At 39.5% G+C, this 19,344-nt stretch overlaps 1 protein-coding gene across 8 annotated transcripts in view; it reads right to left on the reverse strand.

Moving 5' to 3' along the window:
* The window catches only part of kcnh3 (potassium voltage-gated channel, subfamily H (eag-related), member 3), a 698,780-nt gene that overhangs the window by 99,406 nt on the left and 580,030 nt on the right, over positions 1–19,344 (reverse strand). For all 8 annotated transcript variants that reach the window (XM_069934512.1, XM_069934516.1, XM_069934515.1 and 5 more), the window contains one exon: positions 7,862–8,111. In XM_069934512.1, coding sequence (XP_069790613.1) covers positions 7,862–8,111 — 250 coding nt within the window. The remainder of the gene's footprint in view (positions 1–7,861; positions 8,112–19,344) is intronic.

Below are 19,344 nucleotides of genomic sequence, written 5' to 3' on the forward strand. Positions count from 1 at the left end.
CACGTCAGCTGCAGGCTCGTTTGTGGCTGACCAGTCCGATGCGGGACAGGCAGACACGATTGCAGCGGTTGCAAGGGAAAATTGGTTGGTTGGGGTTGGGTGTTGGGTTTTTCCTCCTTTGCCTTTTGTCAGTGAGGTGGGCTCTGCGGTCTTCTTCAAAGGAGGCTGCTGCCCGCCAAACTGTGAGGCGCCAAGATGCACGGTTTGAGGCGTTATCAGCCCACTGGCGGTGGTCAATGTGGCAGGCACCAAGAGATTTCTTTAGGCAGTCCTTGTACCTTTTCTTTGGTGCACCTCTGTCACGGTGGCCAGTGGAGAGCTCGCCATATAATACGATCTTGGGAAGGCGATGGTCCTCCATTCTGGAGACGTGACCCATCCAGCGCAGCTGGATCTTCAGCAGCGTGGACTCGATGCTGTCGACCTCTGCCATCTCGAGTACCTCGACGTTAGGGGTGTGAGCGCTCCAATGGATGTTGAGGATGGAGCGGAGACAACGCTGGTGGAAGCGTTCTAGGAGCCGTAGGTGGTGCCGGTAGAGGACCCATGATTCGGAGCCGAACAGGAGTGTGGGTATGACAACGGCTCTGTATACGCTTATCTTTGTGAGGTTTTTCAGTTGGTTGTTTTTCCAGACTCTTTTGTGTAGTCTTCCAAAGGCGCTATTTGCCTTGGCGAGTCTGTTGTCTCCCTCCAATAATTTACCTACTACTGACGTCAGACTCACTGGCCTGTAATTTCCTGGTTCACTTTTAGAGCTTTTTTTTTAAACAACAGAAAACATGAGCTACCCTCCAATCCTCCGGCATCTCACTTGTGGCTAAGGACATTTTAAATATTTCTGCTAGGGCTCCTGCAATTTCTACACTAGTCTCCCTAAAGATCTGAGGGAATATCATGTCAGCTCTGGGGGATTTATCTACCTTTATTCATTGCAAGGTAGCAAGCCCCTCCTCCTTTTTAATCTCCATGCGACTACTGCTTCTTTCTGTTCCTTCCTTGTACCCAGTGCCAGTTTCCTGAGTAAACACTGATGCAAAAAAAAAAACTGTTTAATATCTCCCCCATCTAATTGGAAGTTTGATTAGTCACACATGCTACCGCCTAGCCACATAAAAATGGTGAAAGTATATGAATATAATCTGACTCCGGGACTTTCAGTAAATCAAAGATGCTGGCAGTGAGGAGAGGAGCCTTATCACATGAATGAACTGAAAAATTCTAATCTTTGGCAATCTATTATTTAATGTCAATGGATGTTACCAGGATGATTGCATCAATAAAGAATCCTAATTGAGGAGTATCAACAATATTTTAAAAAAGTTATCTTCTAGATTAATTTTGTTCTAAATATTCAAGTGATTGAGGATTCCATTATTGTCATGTACTGTTCATCATACTCAAAATTCATAATCTTTTGCTTGCTATAAAGACACACAAAGAGGTGCCACTAGATTGGTGCCCCCCAGTTAAGAGAAAGAGAAACAAAAGAGAGTTCCTTCAGAAATGCTGAGTATCCATGGATTCGCTTCCTGTGCTCCTGTAATCTGTGCAGCAACACTGCCTCCTATGTTCAAGTGGCAAACCTGAACTCCTGGTTCATCCAGCACTATAAAGGTGCCATGTGTTCTTTGTTCTCTCTCTTTGCCAGCTTGGGACCACCCAGCTTCACTCCAGGCCTATAAATGTGGAAAGGCGCTGGAGAAATTGTTTGGTAAGATGTGCACTGTTAAAAGGGTTGGGAATGTTTAATTAGTGTCCCTTGTAGCAATGAGTCAAGGGGTGGTGATAATATGTTGATGCAGGATTGAGGGGACAATGATGTTTTCAGGTTAAATTCTATTTTTATTCACATAACAGATGTGCTGCATTGATCTCGACACCCCACCAGATTCTGTATACATTCTAAAATGAAGTACTTTTGATTGACAAAGTGTATGAAATACAAGTAGAAACTCTTGGAAATATTTAGTAGGGATACTAAATATTTATCATGCTTTTTCTATTTATTTCTGAACATATGAAAAATGAAGACAGGTTAACGTCATGAGATTCAACATTTCATCAGACGACATCACACACCCCAGGGTCCCAGGACTCGACCGCGGCGGCGAAGGTTCCCCCATCTCCCGACATCGTACACCACTTCCTCAACACGAATGCAATTTATTTATTTTTTAATAAAAAATAAATAATAATAAAAACATTTAATCAGACCTGACACCTTGCAATTTTGTTGATAATATTTAGAATGCATTAAAATAATGTTAGTAGTTGAATGACGGATGAAAGCAAAAGAAGATTTTGAGACATTACGTCTTTGAATTTTTTTCTGTATTTTATTTTGCTTGAAATGTGTTTGATGATTTGATGCAAAAAACCTCACAATATTTTTAATTACTATAAATTTCTATTTATTTTTCATATTATAATTATGAATGAGATTTATTGATCTGAGCCTTGAAATGGTTTCCTTTGAGCCTTGCAGCTCACCATCATACAGGCATTTTGAAAGAATTCGTTAACATCTCCTTTTGATCTTTCTGATTTTTTTTATACTGCAGAAAGATTTCCAGGAAGGAATTATCTGTCCAAGGTCATCACAGAACTGAAATAGTATGATAGTGCCAGCACATACTGTAGAGCACGTCGAAATAATCAAAGACTTGTTGATTCAAACCAAGGCTTTTATTAACTAGAAGACTGGAATGCATCACATGTAGGTCAACCAGTCCAGAATGACCTGATCTGGCTAGGAGCAACCCTTTAAGACCTACCAGTAGGCATGGCTACACTCTCAGCCAATCACAATCATCCTAACCTACAATCTATACATATACACATTGGTGATAGAATCTGTACTATCACACATACTATCTTCATTTACTGCACTAATTTCTTCAGAGGATCCAGGTTTTTAAGTATTTCTGGTGATTATATTCATTGTTGGAGCTGCTGTAATGGCAGCCCTATCGATGATGTGGATCAGGGAGAACAGGGAATGGAGACACAGCACTCCTCCACTGGGTCTGTCTGCCTGGTGGACATGCTGAGAGTTCTGTACAGGCCTTAAGGAGCTGGTGGCATATTTTTTTTAATATCGGTGAATCCAGGGAGATCCATGCCCAAGATGGTGGTGACCATGAGGGGTTATGGACTCCTACAGGTCAGCAGACCAGTGCAAGGCACCAGAGCAGGAGAACTGAGAAGCAGAAACCTAGGAGAGGACCCTATAGGGAAGGAGACTTCAGCAGTTGACCAGAGGGGCTCGGAGGACATGGGAATCAGACTGGAGACAGGCTTATGCGGACCAGGTATTGGGACCCTGTTGTGAGTGAGGGAATAGGTTTTATAGGTCTCAAAGGCAAGGACTTTGAACACAGTCTTGGTAGGGAAGGATTTTATTTAAAGAAGGTCAGTATGGGAAATGGAAACTGATACAAAACACACGCACACACACACAAACATGCACAGTTTACAGCAGGCATGGGAAAGAAATAACAGATAATTAACAACGAACATGGGGAAAATAGCATGGGAACCAAATACACACACACACATACAATGAACTGGTACATACAATGATCAAGGAAAAATCACTACAAAATCACTTCATCCATCATTCAACTGCTAACATTCTTTTAATGCATTATAAATATTGTCAACAAAATTGCAAGGTGTCAGTTCTGATGAAATGTTGAATCTCATGACGTTACCCTGTCTTCATTTTTCAGATGTTCAGAAATAAATAGAAAAAGCATGATAAGTATTTAGTAGCCCTACTTAATATTTCCAAGAGTTTCTACTTGTATTCCATACACTTTGTCAATCAAAAGTAAATTGCACTTCATTTTAGAATGTATACAGAATCTGGTGGGGTGTCAAGATCAATGCAGCACATCTGTTATGTGAATAAAAATTGAATTTAACCTGAAAATGTCATTGTCTCTTTAATCCCACATCAACATATTATCACATTCTTAATTTAAACCTCTTGATGGAGAAAATTAAACATAAATGAAGGTACACATAAATCAAACTTGTCTCAAGACAATATTTACACAACTTGAATAATACATCACTGTTATAGGATTAAATTTATCTTCATAACTTTCAGTTCCATGCCCAGACAGGTAATCGTTCGAAACATTTTTATAGAAATTGACTTGTTTAGCACCTTCTAACCTAATTGGGCAACTGTCTGATTTGTTGCTCCTCCTGACCTAGGCAAATTTATAATCTATGACATCACAATGACCAGAGAATGGACAATGAAGCTTTAAAATCAGTGGAGGATACCAGAGCCATCAGTCCCTTTTCAAGATGCTTCATACAACTGTTATGGAAGTTACCACCAAGAAATGTGGTAACCACTCCTGCACCATGTTTTTAACAGCTCCTTCAGAAATTTGTGGAAGGAATAAAAAGATGTTCATATTATACAAGAGTGAAGGAATAGCAGGTACATTTAATAAATATTTTGCACCAGTTTTTAATTGAGGAATATTATCAGACATGATTAAATCAGACTATAGACTGAACATAGAATATGAAACCTTCTGGCCTGTATGATTCAATTATCGTATATGCTGCATTTCTCAGCAAAAATATGACCAGAGCCATGCCTCTGGGTAGCTCTGCCAAGAAGGAATAATTTCAAATCTACTTGGACAGAACGTTTTCATTCAACAACCAAGACTGTCAATAATAATTTTAGAAATAGAATGTTTCAGTTCAGGAAAGAAACAGACCCTTCAGCCCATGTCTATTGCAGACATGATGTCCAAACCAAATTAAAAATTTTCTGCTTGCCCTGGCGCATATCTGGCCACCTCATTCATATTCATGAGCTTATCCAGAAGCCTCTTAAAAGCTACCACTTATCTGCTTCCACTACTACTTCTGGCAGCCTGTTCCAGTCTCCTACCATTCTCTGTGTAAAATATTTGCTGCACACATCCCCTCAAAAAACCCACCACACTGGTACAACTTGACCTGCCCCTCATCAAGCCATATGCTGATTCTCCCTAATCTGACCATGACTTTCCAAATATGCATAAATTATATCCTTTCCAATAGTTTCCCAATGCTTACATGAGGTTTACTGGCCTATAATTTCATGGATTATCTTTTTAACTCCTCTTGAACAAAGGTACAACATTAGTCACTCTCCACCCCTCTGCGACCTTTCCTGTCACTAGTGAGGATCAAAAAATCTTGGTCAAGAACCCAGCAATCTCTTCACTTGCCTCTTTTAATGACTGTGGATATATCCTATCTGGCCCAGGTGACTTGTACACCTTAATTTTAAAAGACCCAACACCATCTCTCGCTTGATCTCAAAATGCCCTAATACATGTTTATTTTCCACATAAACTATCCATGCCCTTCTCTTCGGTAAATACTTTTGCAAATACTAATTTAATGCCTTACCCACTTTTTCTGACTCCAAGTATAAACTGCTTCCTTTGTCCTAGAATGATCCTATCTCCTTTATCATTCTATTCTTTTTATTGTAGGCATAATAAGCTTTGGGGTTTTCTTTAAAACTGTTTGCCAAGAACATTTTGTGGCCTCTTTTGGACTTCCTGGTGTCCTGCTTGAGCTCTTTGCGTCAGTCTTTCTATTCCTTCAGGGTTTTGTCTTAACCTTACACGTGCCTTCTTTACTGACCAAGTTCATGACCTCCATCATTATCCAAGGTTCTCTTATCTGGTACTCCTTCATACTGGAACAAGTCAGTCCTGGATGCAAATTAGTTGGTCCTTAAACAAACTCCATATGCCATTTGTGGCCTTGCCCAATAACAGCTCCCAATTAACTCTCCCAAGCTCCTATCCAATCATGTCATAATTTGCCCACAAGGTCCAAGGTTATACTTACCTTGAAATTTAAGCAAGACTGATCGCTATTCCCAAAATGACCCCCCCCCCCCCAATGGAACCTGGCTGGGCTGATGTGCCAATACAAGATCTTGTATGGCCCCCCTTCCTGGTTGGCTATCTACATGTTGCTTCAAGAATCACCCCACTCCCTCACCCCAAGACGTACTTAACAATTCTGTCCCATCTAACTCTCTAAACACTTTAGCCATCCCAGTCAATATTGGGAAATTAAAGCCTCACATGATGACTACCTTGCTGGTTTTGCAACTTTCCATAATCTGTCTACATATCTGTTCCTCCATCTCCAATGTCTATCAGTTGGCCTATAGTATCACCCTATCAAAATAGTTGCATCTTTCTTATTTCTAAGCTCGATACACACTATCTCAGTAATTGAGCCCATCATTTGGTCCTGTCTGACCGCTGCTGTGACATTCTCCCTTTTACAAAGTTCCAAGTATCAATCCACAATACCCGTTGTATTAAAATAAACACGTTTCAGCTCCTCATCTCTCATTGACCATTCTCTTGTCCCTTCCTTTCAGGCTCATTTGCCCTAGCATCTGCCTTCACCTCAACTCTTTAATTTGCTGTCCTGCTGCTCAGGTTCCCACCCTCCTACCACTATAGTTTAAATGTTCTCCAGTAACACTAGTGAACCTCCCGGTGAGAATATTGGTTCCCCCTCCCGTTCAAGTGCAGCATGTCACTCTTGCACAGGTTCCTCATTCCCCGGAAGAGAGCCCAATGATCCAAGTATCTGAATCCCTCCGTCCTGCACCAGCTTCATAGCCATGCATTAAACTGAAATATCTTCTTATTTATTGCTTCACTAGCACATAGCACAGGTACTAGAAATCCTGAGGTTACAACCGTGACATTACATTCCTGCTTTTTAACTTTCTACCTGGCTCCCTGAACTCATTCTGCAGGACCAAGGTTTAGAACAATAAAATTATCTCTTTAGTCCAGTCCAAAGCAGGTTTAGATATAAAGTTACACTAAAATACTATCTACCCTTGCAACTGAAGAGAGCATAGCATTATTCTCCCTGGTGTCCCAGCAAAGAGTTTTCCTTCTGCCAGCATCTCTGAAAAAGATTCTTTGGTCATTTATCTCATGACTTCAGAAATATTTCCAATGACCTGACCTGGGACAAACCCACAAACATCCCTACTTTTCAGAAGTCGAAGGTAATTCAGCATGTCCCTATTGTCCCTTAGCAACTACTATAGGTACACTATCGAAAGCATATTTGCTACATTTGCACCTCGTTTACTCCTCTCTCTCCTGTCTGAAACCACAAAACCCAGGAACATTGAGCTGCTAATCAGGTCCCTCGCAGCCATGTCTCCTGAATGGCCATAACATCACAGTGCGGCATGGGAGTGCTCTGCTCAAGATCAGATGAAACTATAGATGGTAATGAATGCAGCTCAGAACATAATGTAAACTTCCCTCTGCACCTCCTGCTCCCTCAGAAAGTCAACTCAAAGCCCTGTCACACCCCAGACACACTCTCTCCTTCCTCCTCCCATTCGGGAGAAGGTTTCAGAGTGTGAAAGCATGCACTAACAGGTTTAAAGACAGTTTATTTCATGTGGTCATCAGGGTCCCAAATGAACCCAATAACAGTGGTGTCATGCTGCCTTTGCTTGGTGCTAATTGATCTTCTTTTTCATTGTGTAAATTGTGCTCTTTGTATGAATATTAGAGATAACTTGTTAGACAATTCAAAGAAGAACTCTTCTCACTGTACTAGGTAACAAACTTAAACTTAATATGTTGTGTGCAGATTAGTGAAGATATATCAGAAGTGGTTGATTGGCTGCAAAGACCCATGTGACACTTTGAAATCATGAAAAACACAAAACCAAGTTCAGCTCTATTTCTCTTTTCTAAAATTCTGTGGGACTGGATCTAAAAGTGACCACAGTAGTTAATGCCAAACACTTCAGGAAAAGCTGCTCACTCACCTAGAATAGCCAAGACAGTGTTGTCCTTCAGGACCTCCATGGAACCTGAACAGACAAAGTAGATGGCTTGCAAGGCATCACCCTGGCGGATGAGGTACTCCCCAGGAGCACAGAAAGAGGTTTTGATGCTCAAGGAGAGGGATCGAAGGCACCCACGGCTAGCGGATTCAAATATAGGCAGTTGGAGGATTTCTTTGTTCAGATGCATTGCGATGTCTGCTCGCAGTTCGTCGGGGAAATCCTTCAGAAGCTGGAAATGGAGACAGCTTGATCAGGACAGAGACTGCAGAAGCCTAATCTCCTGGTAAAATGCAGCATGCTTTTTAATAAAGTTGCAGACATTGACCTTATGTCTGTACATCTGCTCTTACCTTCATCAGAATAGAACCAGCAATTATACCAACATTCCACTATACATAATCAAATTGAAACTTGGAAACTGAAAGAGTATAAATTCAAGTAGCAACATGAAACAGTGCTGTCCTAATTTTTAAGTACTGTATAAAAGTCATTACATATTACTAATGGGCTGAAATATAACTGGACATAGTGTTTGGTTCTAAAACTCTATATAGTTCTGTTGGCATCTGATAAATTGCTCCCGAATTATCCTTTGGCCTCTACATATAATTTCTCTCAGCTGTGCTGATTTATGGAACAAGCAGAAGACAACTTAGTCTGTTCACAAATACACTTCACTTGAATAAGTCACTTGAATATCAATTTTCTCCCATGTAGCATGCATTGGAACAAGCGTAAACAAACATAAGGTCAGAAGGTTTGCCTCCGTGTGATGTGCATTGTGGGAGAAAATTGCGAGAGCTGCAAAGAGGTTCAGCAGGATTCTTACATTTTTCCATCAGCTTATAGCCAACCTTTTTTTTAACTTCTTTCTATGCTGCTGTTTCAATAATATACTACAGAGTACATGTGGCAACACTTCTATTAAAATATCTGTGTGAAGTAAGGATGCACACTTGACTGAATTCTAGTGAACTCATGCTTAGAATTCACTAGGTTGAGTGCAATTGATCTCTCTCTGTCTTGCTGCTGAGCGTATGAAACTGATAAATTCTCTGGAACTGGTGGATTACTCTGGAATTCTGCAGCAGGTGGCTGCAGAAATGCTGATCTTTCCAAAAAATTGCTCAATTCTGAAAGGATGCCGCTGGTTTGGAAGTCCACAAATATCGAGAGAAGAGGGAGAGGGAAATCAGGAAGCCAGATAGTCTCATCATAGTGGATTATTTTAATTGTTCAGTGGTAACTGAGGATTTGGAAATAAAAGTGTGATTTGGCAAAATGGTTTTATGAAAGGGAAATAAGTTTTTACAAATCTGATTAATTTTTTTGGGATGTCACATGAGAAAATCTAAAAGGAAGATTTGATGTATATCTAAACTTCAAAAGGCATTCAATATATTGATGAAAGAGCTTGTGAAAAATATGAATGATCAGGTTAGGTGTTGTGTACTAGCATGGATGGAGGATTGAATAAAAGAGATGGAAATGTGATTTGAGGATAACTTGTTTCCACTAAGATTTTGTGAGCTCGAAAAAGGCTAAAGTAGCCAATATTGAACCCCTAGATTTCCCCACATTTGGAGTTGGAGGTGATTGACAGGATGACCACATGAGATGTAGTGGGCTCCTTTCTCCATTGTGCCTGGCCTCATGCATGTTCCTGTTAGAGACACCTGAGACTCACAAGACCATCCTGGATGCTCCTTCTCTGAACTGAGTGGATGTGAAATCTGGATTCTCGTGGGTCAGTGTGAGATGACATTTTCAACTTGGCTTTGAGATTATCTTGGACTCATTTCTTCTTCTCTTTTGATAACCCCTTGCCATGCCTGAACTCAGAGTTCTCATTTACCGAGCAGGTAATCTAATGTGAACTCTTCCTCAGAGATGGTGGAGTGTAATTTAAGCTTCAGTGCCAGGAGTGTTGTCCTGAGTGAGGATTCTAACATTGCTTTGCTTACCTTGCCAGTAGTTTTGAAGGACTTTGTGAAGTTATCATTGGTGTTATCTCTACAGAGCTTTGATATAATTGTTTTAAGTCGTCCAAGCATTTCAAAAAGAGTAGAGGTTAGGGATTATGGCTGCTGAACAGAATAAGAGCTTTATCCTGTGTTTCAGGTTTTGATTTTCAAACATTCTTTTTCTCAGGTGGTCATCCGTTGCAGACATCTTTGTGAGATGATGTCTCAAGAAGGCAGCCAACATCATAAAGGAATCTCATCTTCCTTGTCACAACCTTCTCACTCTGCTGCCTTCAGGCAGAAGGTATAAGGAAACCCCCCCCAAAAAATCTGCAATACACAAAATTGTTGGAGAAATGCAGCAAATTGATGTCAGGCCTTAACTCTTTTGAAGAAGGGTTCAGGCTTGAAACAGTGACTGCCTTTTACTTTCTGTGGTGTGCTGTTGGTCCGAAACAAGCACACAAAACCAAAAGACTGAACAACAGGCTTTATTCAACGTAAAACTCCACAGAGCCAGCTGTGAGATTGTGCTGCCATAAACTCAGAGTGACTTCGAAGGGCCAGCTCAGGCTTATATCCTGGAGAGTGATTGAAACCCGACCGGGTAGGGCATGGTCCATTCAGGTCGGCTGATTGACAGCTGGCCAAGTGTTGTCTTGTCCCCATACTCTTCTGCAGGTACAGAGGTTTCCCCCTGCAGTAGGCCAGTGGTGGACCACCACACTTTCCATGGATGTTGCACGGCCTGTTGAGTTTCTTCACTTTGAGCAGCAATAGTAGCCTGAAAACCAGCATCTCTGTGGTGCAGCACAAAACATAGAAAAGACTGCACTACAGGCTTTAATCCACTTAAACTCTGTTGTACATCAGTAGTAGTCTCGATGGCTCCACATGTGACTTACATCAACAGACTTTTGGATTTCCACGAAATTAAAGAAGATGGGGACAATGTAGGTAAGTAGATCAGGTCAAGACCAGTTATAATCCTACTGAAGAGTGATCAGATTTAAGGGATTGGAATGGCTTACACCTCCTCCCATTTCATGTTTTCTGGGACATAGAATGTTGACATATGTTTCCCTGGTTGAGCCTGTACAAGTTGAAGAGTGGCACGGTTAACGTAGCAGTTAGTGCAATGGTGTTACAGTGTTAGTGACCTGGGTTGAAATCCGCTGCTGTCTGTAAGGAGTTTGTACGCTCCCTGCCTGTCTGCATGAGTTTTCTTTGGGTGCTCCTGTTTCCTCAAATGTATGGGGTTGCAGGTTAACTGGGTGTAATAGGACAGTGCAGGCTCATGGGCTGGAAGAACCTGTCACCATGCTATATGTCTAAATTTAAATTTGCTACAAACAGAAAATGCAAGAAATACTCAGCAGTCCAGGCAACATCTTTGGAAGCAAGAACTGTCAACATTACAGGTCAAAAATCCTTCATGAGAATAAAGATAAAAGGAACCTGTTAGTCTGGTGCTTAGAGAAGTGAGGGAGGGAAAAGGGTGGAAAAAGTGGACATTGTTAGGTCTGCTTTGTTCATGAATGAGTGAGACAAACACCAGGCTGAGTCGAAATCAGGGTTCTTTGTTCTTTATTACCGGATTGTAACACTTGCGACTAAACATGTTAGTCGGAGAATGCATTCTGCCGTTATCAGCAAAATGGTGATTTTTTATACCCTTGGATATGTGCTTAGAACATCATCATATCATTACTTGTCCAATGACTAAAACTGTTGCTATCCTTTCCCTGCTAGCTTCCTGCCTCTCAATCCATCAATGTCTCTCTTATCTTGTAAGTACAAGGATGCATTCACATCTTGTTACTGCCCCGTACATTCCCATCTCATGATGTTTTACCTAACAGGAGTACAAGGACACCTCCCCTTCTTGTTACAGCCTTGTACAGGGTAACTCCCTACACATTCCCATCTCATGATGTTTTACCTTACAACATCTAGATTAGAGTGAAATGATAGATGGTTATTGAAACATTATTCAGTCCTGTCCATATCCCTCCCAACCATGTACCTGTCCAAATTGTTCTTAAATGTTAAAATTAAGCCATCATTCTCCATTTGAGCTGGCTGATTTTTCCAAACTCCCACTACTCTCTGTGTGAAGAAGATCCCCCTAATGTCTTGGTCATATTTCAATTGCCGCAGGTAGTTAGAACCCAATTTTAGACTAAGAGTACCCTAGCCATTTTATTCTCCCCACATTCCTGTCAATGTCATCCTTGATTCTAAAAGCCCTTTTTCCACAGGCATCACAGTTAATTGGCCGTGCAGTTTCCTGGGACAGAAAATCATTTGTGCTGTTTCCATTAAGCCACCTTTAACTGGGAAACTGAATACAATTCATCGCCAGGGTTCTGAGAGTCTACCTTTGAATGGAATGAAATGGATGGAAGTCGACCTTTTTCCAATTAAACCATTTGCACATCACTGGAAAACAGACTATCTGGTAGAAACTCTCACATGCAAAATCCACAAAGACAACTCTGGAGATCAGCATCAAACCCCAGGTCACTGGAGCTACAAGGCAGCAGGTCAATGAGTTGTCACCTAAAATTTTAAAACCTCATTCTGAAGTAGCAATGTTGTAAATTTTTAGTCCCTAGAACCCTGGATTTCAATTATTGTTTTCTTTTCCATGCTCAACATATCCTCCAATGGACAATTCAGCTCCTTTGCCTGTACAATGTGTTGCTAAATGATGTGAAGTCTGGGTGCATTTTCTAACCTAGACAGAATATACAAATGTAAAAACAAAGGAAGTAAGAATGACAAACAAAAAACGACTAGTCTTGATAGAAAGAGCAAATTTTCGGAAGTTGGAGAATACAATATTGAGTCCTGCAGGCTGAATAGCACCTCTCTTCCCCACTCAAGGTCTATTCTCCTAGCTGTCTCTCCATCTTATTTTGTCCAGTATTTCATTACCTTTGGGACTGCCCCTTTCATGTTTGATAGGATTGAAGGGCACCCATTTAAAACAGAGATGTGTAGGAATTTACTTAGCCAGTGAGTGGTGAACCTCTTGAATTTGCTGCCATGGGTGGCTGTAGAGGACAGTTCATTGGGTGTATTTAAGGCAGAGATTGATAGAGGTCAGAATAGTCAGGGTATCAACAGTTATGGGGAGAATGGCTGAGTGGGAGAATGGATCAGCTCATGGTAGTGAGAACTCAACAGGCCGAATGGCCTATTTCTGCTACTGTATCTTATGGTCTTTTCATACTCATCTCCAGAAAGGGCCAGACAAGGACCTGAAACATTGCCTGTTCATTACTTTCATGGATGCTGCCTGACAAGCTGAGTACCTCCAGCTTTGATTTGTTTGACCAAAAGCATGAGGTGTTGTTTCTTAAGCTTTGGTTGGCCCTCATTCTAAAAGTTCAGGATCCTATGTTTATTTTAATTTTGTCCTTTTTTCATATTTTCATGATAAATTGAAAGTACAATTCAGGCCTTCAAGTATATGCCATCTCTCAGAGTAATCCCATTCTCTACTTATCTCCTGTAATTTACATTCTCAGATGCTCATTAAATCCCCTGCTTCTTCTATTATAAACCTAACAACTAGTGTGTTTGAGGAACTGGAGCACTCATACAAAACCCACATAGTTACAGAAACAACAAGCAAACTCCACACAGCCTGCAGTAAAGGTGTGGGTCTTTTTTTTTCTCTGAGTAGGGGAACCTTAAGGTGGTGTGCATAGATTTAAGGTAAGAAGGAAAAATATTGCAAGGAATCTGAGAGAAACATTCTTTATATAGAGGGTGGTGGGTATATGGAATTAGCTACCAGAGGAAGTAACAGAGATGAGAACAATTGTAATGCTTATAGTACATATAGGCAGGTATATGAATTAGAGAGAAATGGACCAAATGCAGGCAAATGAGACAAGCTTGGGTGGCATGGACAAGTTGGACCATAGTTCCATGCTGTAGAACTCTATGAATCTATAATAGAGAAAAATAGAAAGAGATTACATTCATCATCTGAAATATGATGGAATGCATTCACAGTGTTTTCTATTTTCTGTTTGTATTCATGCTAAAGAAAAAACTTTGGTCATTTTAGTTTTGAAAAGCACAATCTTAGACATTATTCTAGAATTATAGAAAGTTAGTATCAAACCATGGTGATAACATATTAGATACTTGAACCTGAAGCAAATCATTGTGAAAACAGGTACTCTGACTTATCTACAAGTCTTTCAATAATAAAATTCACTTGGCTGCAGATTTTCTTCAGGGTGAATTTGAATTTTGAAACATAAAATACATCTTTGAATTTTTCTTTGCCTTATGCTCTCTCATTCCTCATCTATTTCGAAACACGAGACCAATGGAATCATTTTTATTCTTCACTTTTTTGTCAATCTAAGTTAGTGTCATTTGCTCTTTCTTGCACCTTTCTACTTTTCTTCATTAATCTTACTTATTTGCTTCACAGGCCTTCCGGTCAAAAGCAACTGAAAACTTTAATGAATGTTCCATGTGCATATGCAAATGAGAAAGGTCAACTAATTTGTTTCAACACCAAAATCAAAGTTGTCAAAAATGCACATTTTCCTACAATGAAGTGAATCCGAATATCTGTAAATCCTTTTTTATGAAATAATATCCACATTTGGAAATAATATGGGGCTAGTACTATATGTCTGGCAACACCTTAGTTTAAACAACATTAAGTGGCTTTGAGGAGTGATGGATGTGTAAAAGATGTTATGGACAAAATGCCATAGTCCTTAGCTTTCTTGCTGTGAACTGATCAAGAACCCAATTTTGACATGGAATCTAGATGCATGGGGATATATACAGGAACAGAAAAGTTACAGATGCTGAAATCTTAAGCAAATAAAGCATTGCTGGAAAAACTTAGCAGGAGGAACATAATGTGTAGTTTGTCAAGTTTATGTTTGTGCATAGTGTTACATGTTGCTCATCTCAATGCCAACGTCCACCTATGCTTTCTTGGTAGGCTTCTTCTTCCCTACTAAGAAACAGTACTTTACAGCATCCTTAAATTTCTAGCATCGTACTCAGACATCGCTCATTTGTTCATTGAGGCAATCACTTTGCCCTCAATAAACTGATATTCTTTCTCAATCCCAGAAACAAAATATTCATGCCTTGGCCAAGTTAAAACGTAATAGGTAAATGTGTGTGGAGGAAACATGGCCTCCCTGCCTGCCTGGAATGTGTATATTGCGGGTGGTCACATGGATTTTGCTGGAAGTGTCGTTGAAGCTACATTGAAACTGAGCTGTAGATTTGCTATAGATCAATATTTGCAGAGAGCCGCACCCCTGTTGGTACAGGGACTGGGTGTAAGAGTCCATTTGTAGTGTGTATGAGTGTGTTGTGTATAGGTTCACTATTGTGAGAGTCAAACCTAGGTCCGAGGTGAATGTCTATATCATTGCTTAAGTGAAATAGTAACTAAGTACCATTTAATGTTCTCCTCTTTTTGTCTCTTGTGTGTTAATTAAAGTTAAGTGTGATTATAACAGTTGTGTCCAGACTCATCTCTCTGTGAACCCACCGAACCTGATACTCTTCCCAAACAGTAAATGCATACAACCAAAATCCACCACCCACTTTTGCTTCAAGCATCTTCAAGTATGTCTGTAAATTAAAATTTACTGTTTGCTTTTTGTGAAACCTCACTAAGGGCTTTGAAACTATAACCAGCAATGATATACTTTGAAGGCAAAGGTTTGGCAGCACTGTACTAAATTTGTTTTTATTTGCTTTCTGCTGCCCTGCTGATATAAAAATGCACAGTACATTTTATCTTGACATATCCTTTTGAAGCAATTTTCATCTTTTATGTGGCATGGTTAGCGTAATGCTGTTACAGCATTAAGGAGTTTGTCCATTCTCCCTTGTCTGCGTGGGTTTCCTCCCACCCTTAAAAAACATACCGAGGTTGTAGGTCGATTGGGTGTAATTGAGCGGCACGGGCTCATGGGTCTAAATGGCCTGTTACTGTACTGTATGTCTAAATTTAAAATTGTGAATACACTGCAAAATGTTGCCATGTAGCAATTAAACAAGTTTATTTGGTACATGTAAACAGATGCTAAGACCAGATTATAAATCGGCAGAATCTCCAGTTATCCTTTCTTGTCAAACACTCAATAACAAAATTCACCATCTGTTAGAATTGGTTGTCTGCTTTTATATGTAAAAAACTAATGCACAGCTATGCCTAATTTTATCATTTAAATAAAAATAGAGGGCAGGGCAAACCTTATTCTGCATAAAGCATTTTTCTCCAGAACATACCAGGAATAAAATGCAAATCTAGAATTGCACCAAAAGTAAAGCAGTACATTAATTAAGGTGAAAGGCTTTGACATGTTAGGATGAGAGAAAGGCAGCTACAAAGAGCAAGACATGATACAAATATTTCTGATCTTCAGAGTGAAATATTTTGAGGTATTTCCAAATTTAGCACTATGTGAATGTGTGTCTTTTTGCAAGAGGAAATGTGTGCATAAGGAATAGAAACAATCCAATAAATTGGAATCTATGAAGATTTCAATAAATCTAAACCATTTAGGGATATTTTGAGAAAATATGATGCTACATAAAAGTTATTTCATTAACTCTGTGAAACACAACTTTAAGATGTTGGCACTCCAATTGTTTTGACAGATCATTAAGTCAGTTACATTTAAAATCTGAAGGTGTACATAAGATGCTTATGTTATTCACCAAATTATAAACCTTCGGATGAACTTTAGGTTGAAATGTACAATACTTGACACACCACAGATTGAATGTGAGAACAGGCCAGGTTTATCAAAAAGCATTCAAGTACCCCCTGTGTGTGTCGATGTATCTGATCTGGAAATGCTGCAGAGAGCCCCAACATTTAAAATTTTGTGCATATTTCATCAGGATTTAATATACCAATCATTCCAAAGGACATTTTTGTAAGAAGATCCATGCCCTCACAATTCTTCTTGGTCATTTTTGGTGAAATTTTCAACCACATTGACATTAATATGACTGACTCTGTTCATTCACAGAACAAACCAGCCTTTTTTTTTTAAATGCAGCTGGCTTGAAAGCAATGTTACTCAAAGGTCAGTCACATCTCTCTGGCAGTCAATCTGCAAAGCGAGTCTCAGGTAGACCAACCCAAACTGAGATCCCAGTTAACACATCCCCAGGTGTTTCACGATGTTTCCTCTCAAAATCTAGCAGCCAGAAGAAACTCTGCAAAAGGTGAAGTGGTTCCATGTTCAAAGGATCAGAAATAGTAAGGAACATGATGAAAGGCAAAATCCTAAATTGAAATCCTACATCCTGAAAAGGACTCATTTATTCCAACTTTGTTTTCTTTGTAACAACTAGTTTCAATTCATGCTCACACATTTCTTTCAACACCTTAGGCTCTTAATCTGTGCACTAGCCTCCTGTGTGGAATCTTATCAAATGCTTTTTGGAAATCTAAAAATCATCAAATTTATAGATTCCCCTTGATCAACCCTTCCTGTCACATCCACAGTCTTAAATAGCTAGCCCTTTAATTTGAGACCCTGTGTTCTGGAATCCTTCCAGCATGGGTTGAATCCAGAAAGTATTTCTTGAGGTCACATTTAATAATTCTAAACTCTAAATGGTTGAGGTGTGGCCTATTCAAACTCTCCTTGCTGGGAGAGACTCTGAATAGTTCAGACCCAACCATTGGTCCAGTTGTCACTGCCTCTTTGTTTTCTATCATTTAACAAACTCCATACCCATAATATGCCCTACATCATGTGCTCTAACCTTGCTCACAAACCTCTTGGATGGGTTCTTCTCAAAAGCCTACTAAAAATTCAAATGCATCACATCCATTATTATGCCTCAGTGTCCATATTTTAACAATGGATCCATCCTCAGAATACCTGAGATCATTGAAACATGATTTTCTTTCCATAAATTCGTAACAATTCATCTTGATCATTTAATTATTTGTTATCTTTATTGTCGAATCAACTACTGAGGTTAGGTTAAAAGATCAGTTGTTTCCTGTTTTCACATGCACACATTTGTTATGTTTCAATCCAAATGAGAAATGGAGGAGATGGTGACAGCAGTTACCCCCAGCTCTGAAGCCACCTCTCTCAAAACTCTCCAATGGTTGATCAGCAAGTTTTTGGGATTCATCAGTTTTCTGGCTCTGAATCTTTAAAATAATTTCATTTATTGCATTGGATTTTTTTTGCATTTACACCCATGAAGATGCACTTGAATATCTGAAAAAAATCCTCTGCATTTTCTTCTTCCCCATTATAAACTCCTTCACCTCTGTGCCTTCATTCGTCCTCACTTGGTTTTTATGTACCTTCAGAAAATCATGCAGTTGAATTTTATCTTTCTTGCTTGTTTATTCTCATTTTCTATATTTCCTTTTTAATTAATTTCCTGGTTATCCTTTGCTGAAGTCTAAAAGATTCCCAACCCTCTTGTTCACTTTGTCTGGAAAATTCATAAGTATTTTTATTAGATGTAAGATTCTTTTAATTGGGGATTGAGCCACTTTTCTCATTTTGCCTTTCAGTCTGAAAGGATTTTTTTGGTTACAATTCGTGTATTAGCTCCTTAAATTCTAATTGCTGTCTGTACACTGCCATATCTTTTAACATGTTTTCTAATCTACCACAGCCAAGCTGTCCATCAAAACTTCTTGATGTAGAAACTCTTTTCCAAGTTATATTACATTAGCTTTGAACTTCACATGTTATTTTATCATGTGACCTTTTCTTAGGATCCCTTTTCCACAAGATTAATAATTAACCATTTCTCATGCAGTGTGAGATATTAAATATCCTGTTGCACGGCCAGTTACTCAATGTACTTATCTACGAATTTTATCTAGCTTACATTTGAGCAATTCATCTTCTCCATTGTTAATGCTAATTTAAGTTGTTAACCAATAACCAATAGAATGATTTTCCAAACCAACTCCATCTCTACCTACTGCTGTCTTGGGAAAACTGCCAATATATTGAAGGACCATTCCTTCTCATCCATAATCTTTTGTTTCCTCCCTTTTCATTGGGCAGAAGACATGATGAATCATGGAAAAGATGTGTAGGAGTAGTGTGTTCAGCCCTTTGAGTCTGCACCACCATTCAATATGATCATGGTTGATCATGCTACTTAAGTACTCTATTCCTGCTCTCTCTCCATACCCCTTGATCTCTTTAGCCAGAAGGGCCTCATCCAAATATTTTTGGATATACCTAATGAACTGACCTCAACAACTTTTTGTGGAAGAATGTTCCGCAAGTTCATAACTCTCTGAATGAAGAAGCTTCCCCTCATTTCAGTCTTAAATGGCTTACCCCTTAGACATGAGCCCTTTTTCTGGACTTCCCCAAAATAAGGAATTTTCTTCCTACATTTAACCTGTCTCGCCTTGACAGAATGCTATACATCTCAATGAATTTCCCTGTAATTATTCTAAATTCTAATGAGCATATCCCTTGT

The sequence above is a fragment of the Narcine bancroftii genome, chromosome 4 (assembly GCF_036971445.1).
Source record: "Narcine bancroftii isolate sNarBan1 chromosome 4, sNarBan1.hap1, whole genome shotgun sequence".
Classification (NCBI taxonomy): domain Eukaryota; kingdom Metazoa; phylum Chordata; class Chondrichthyes; order Torpediniformes; family Narcinidae; genus Narcine; species Narcine bancroftii.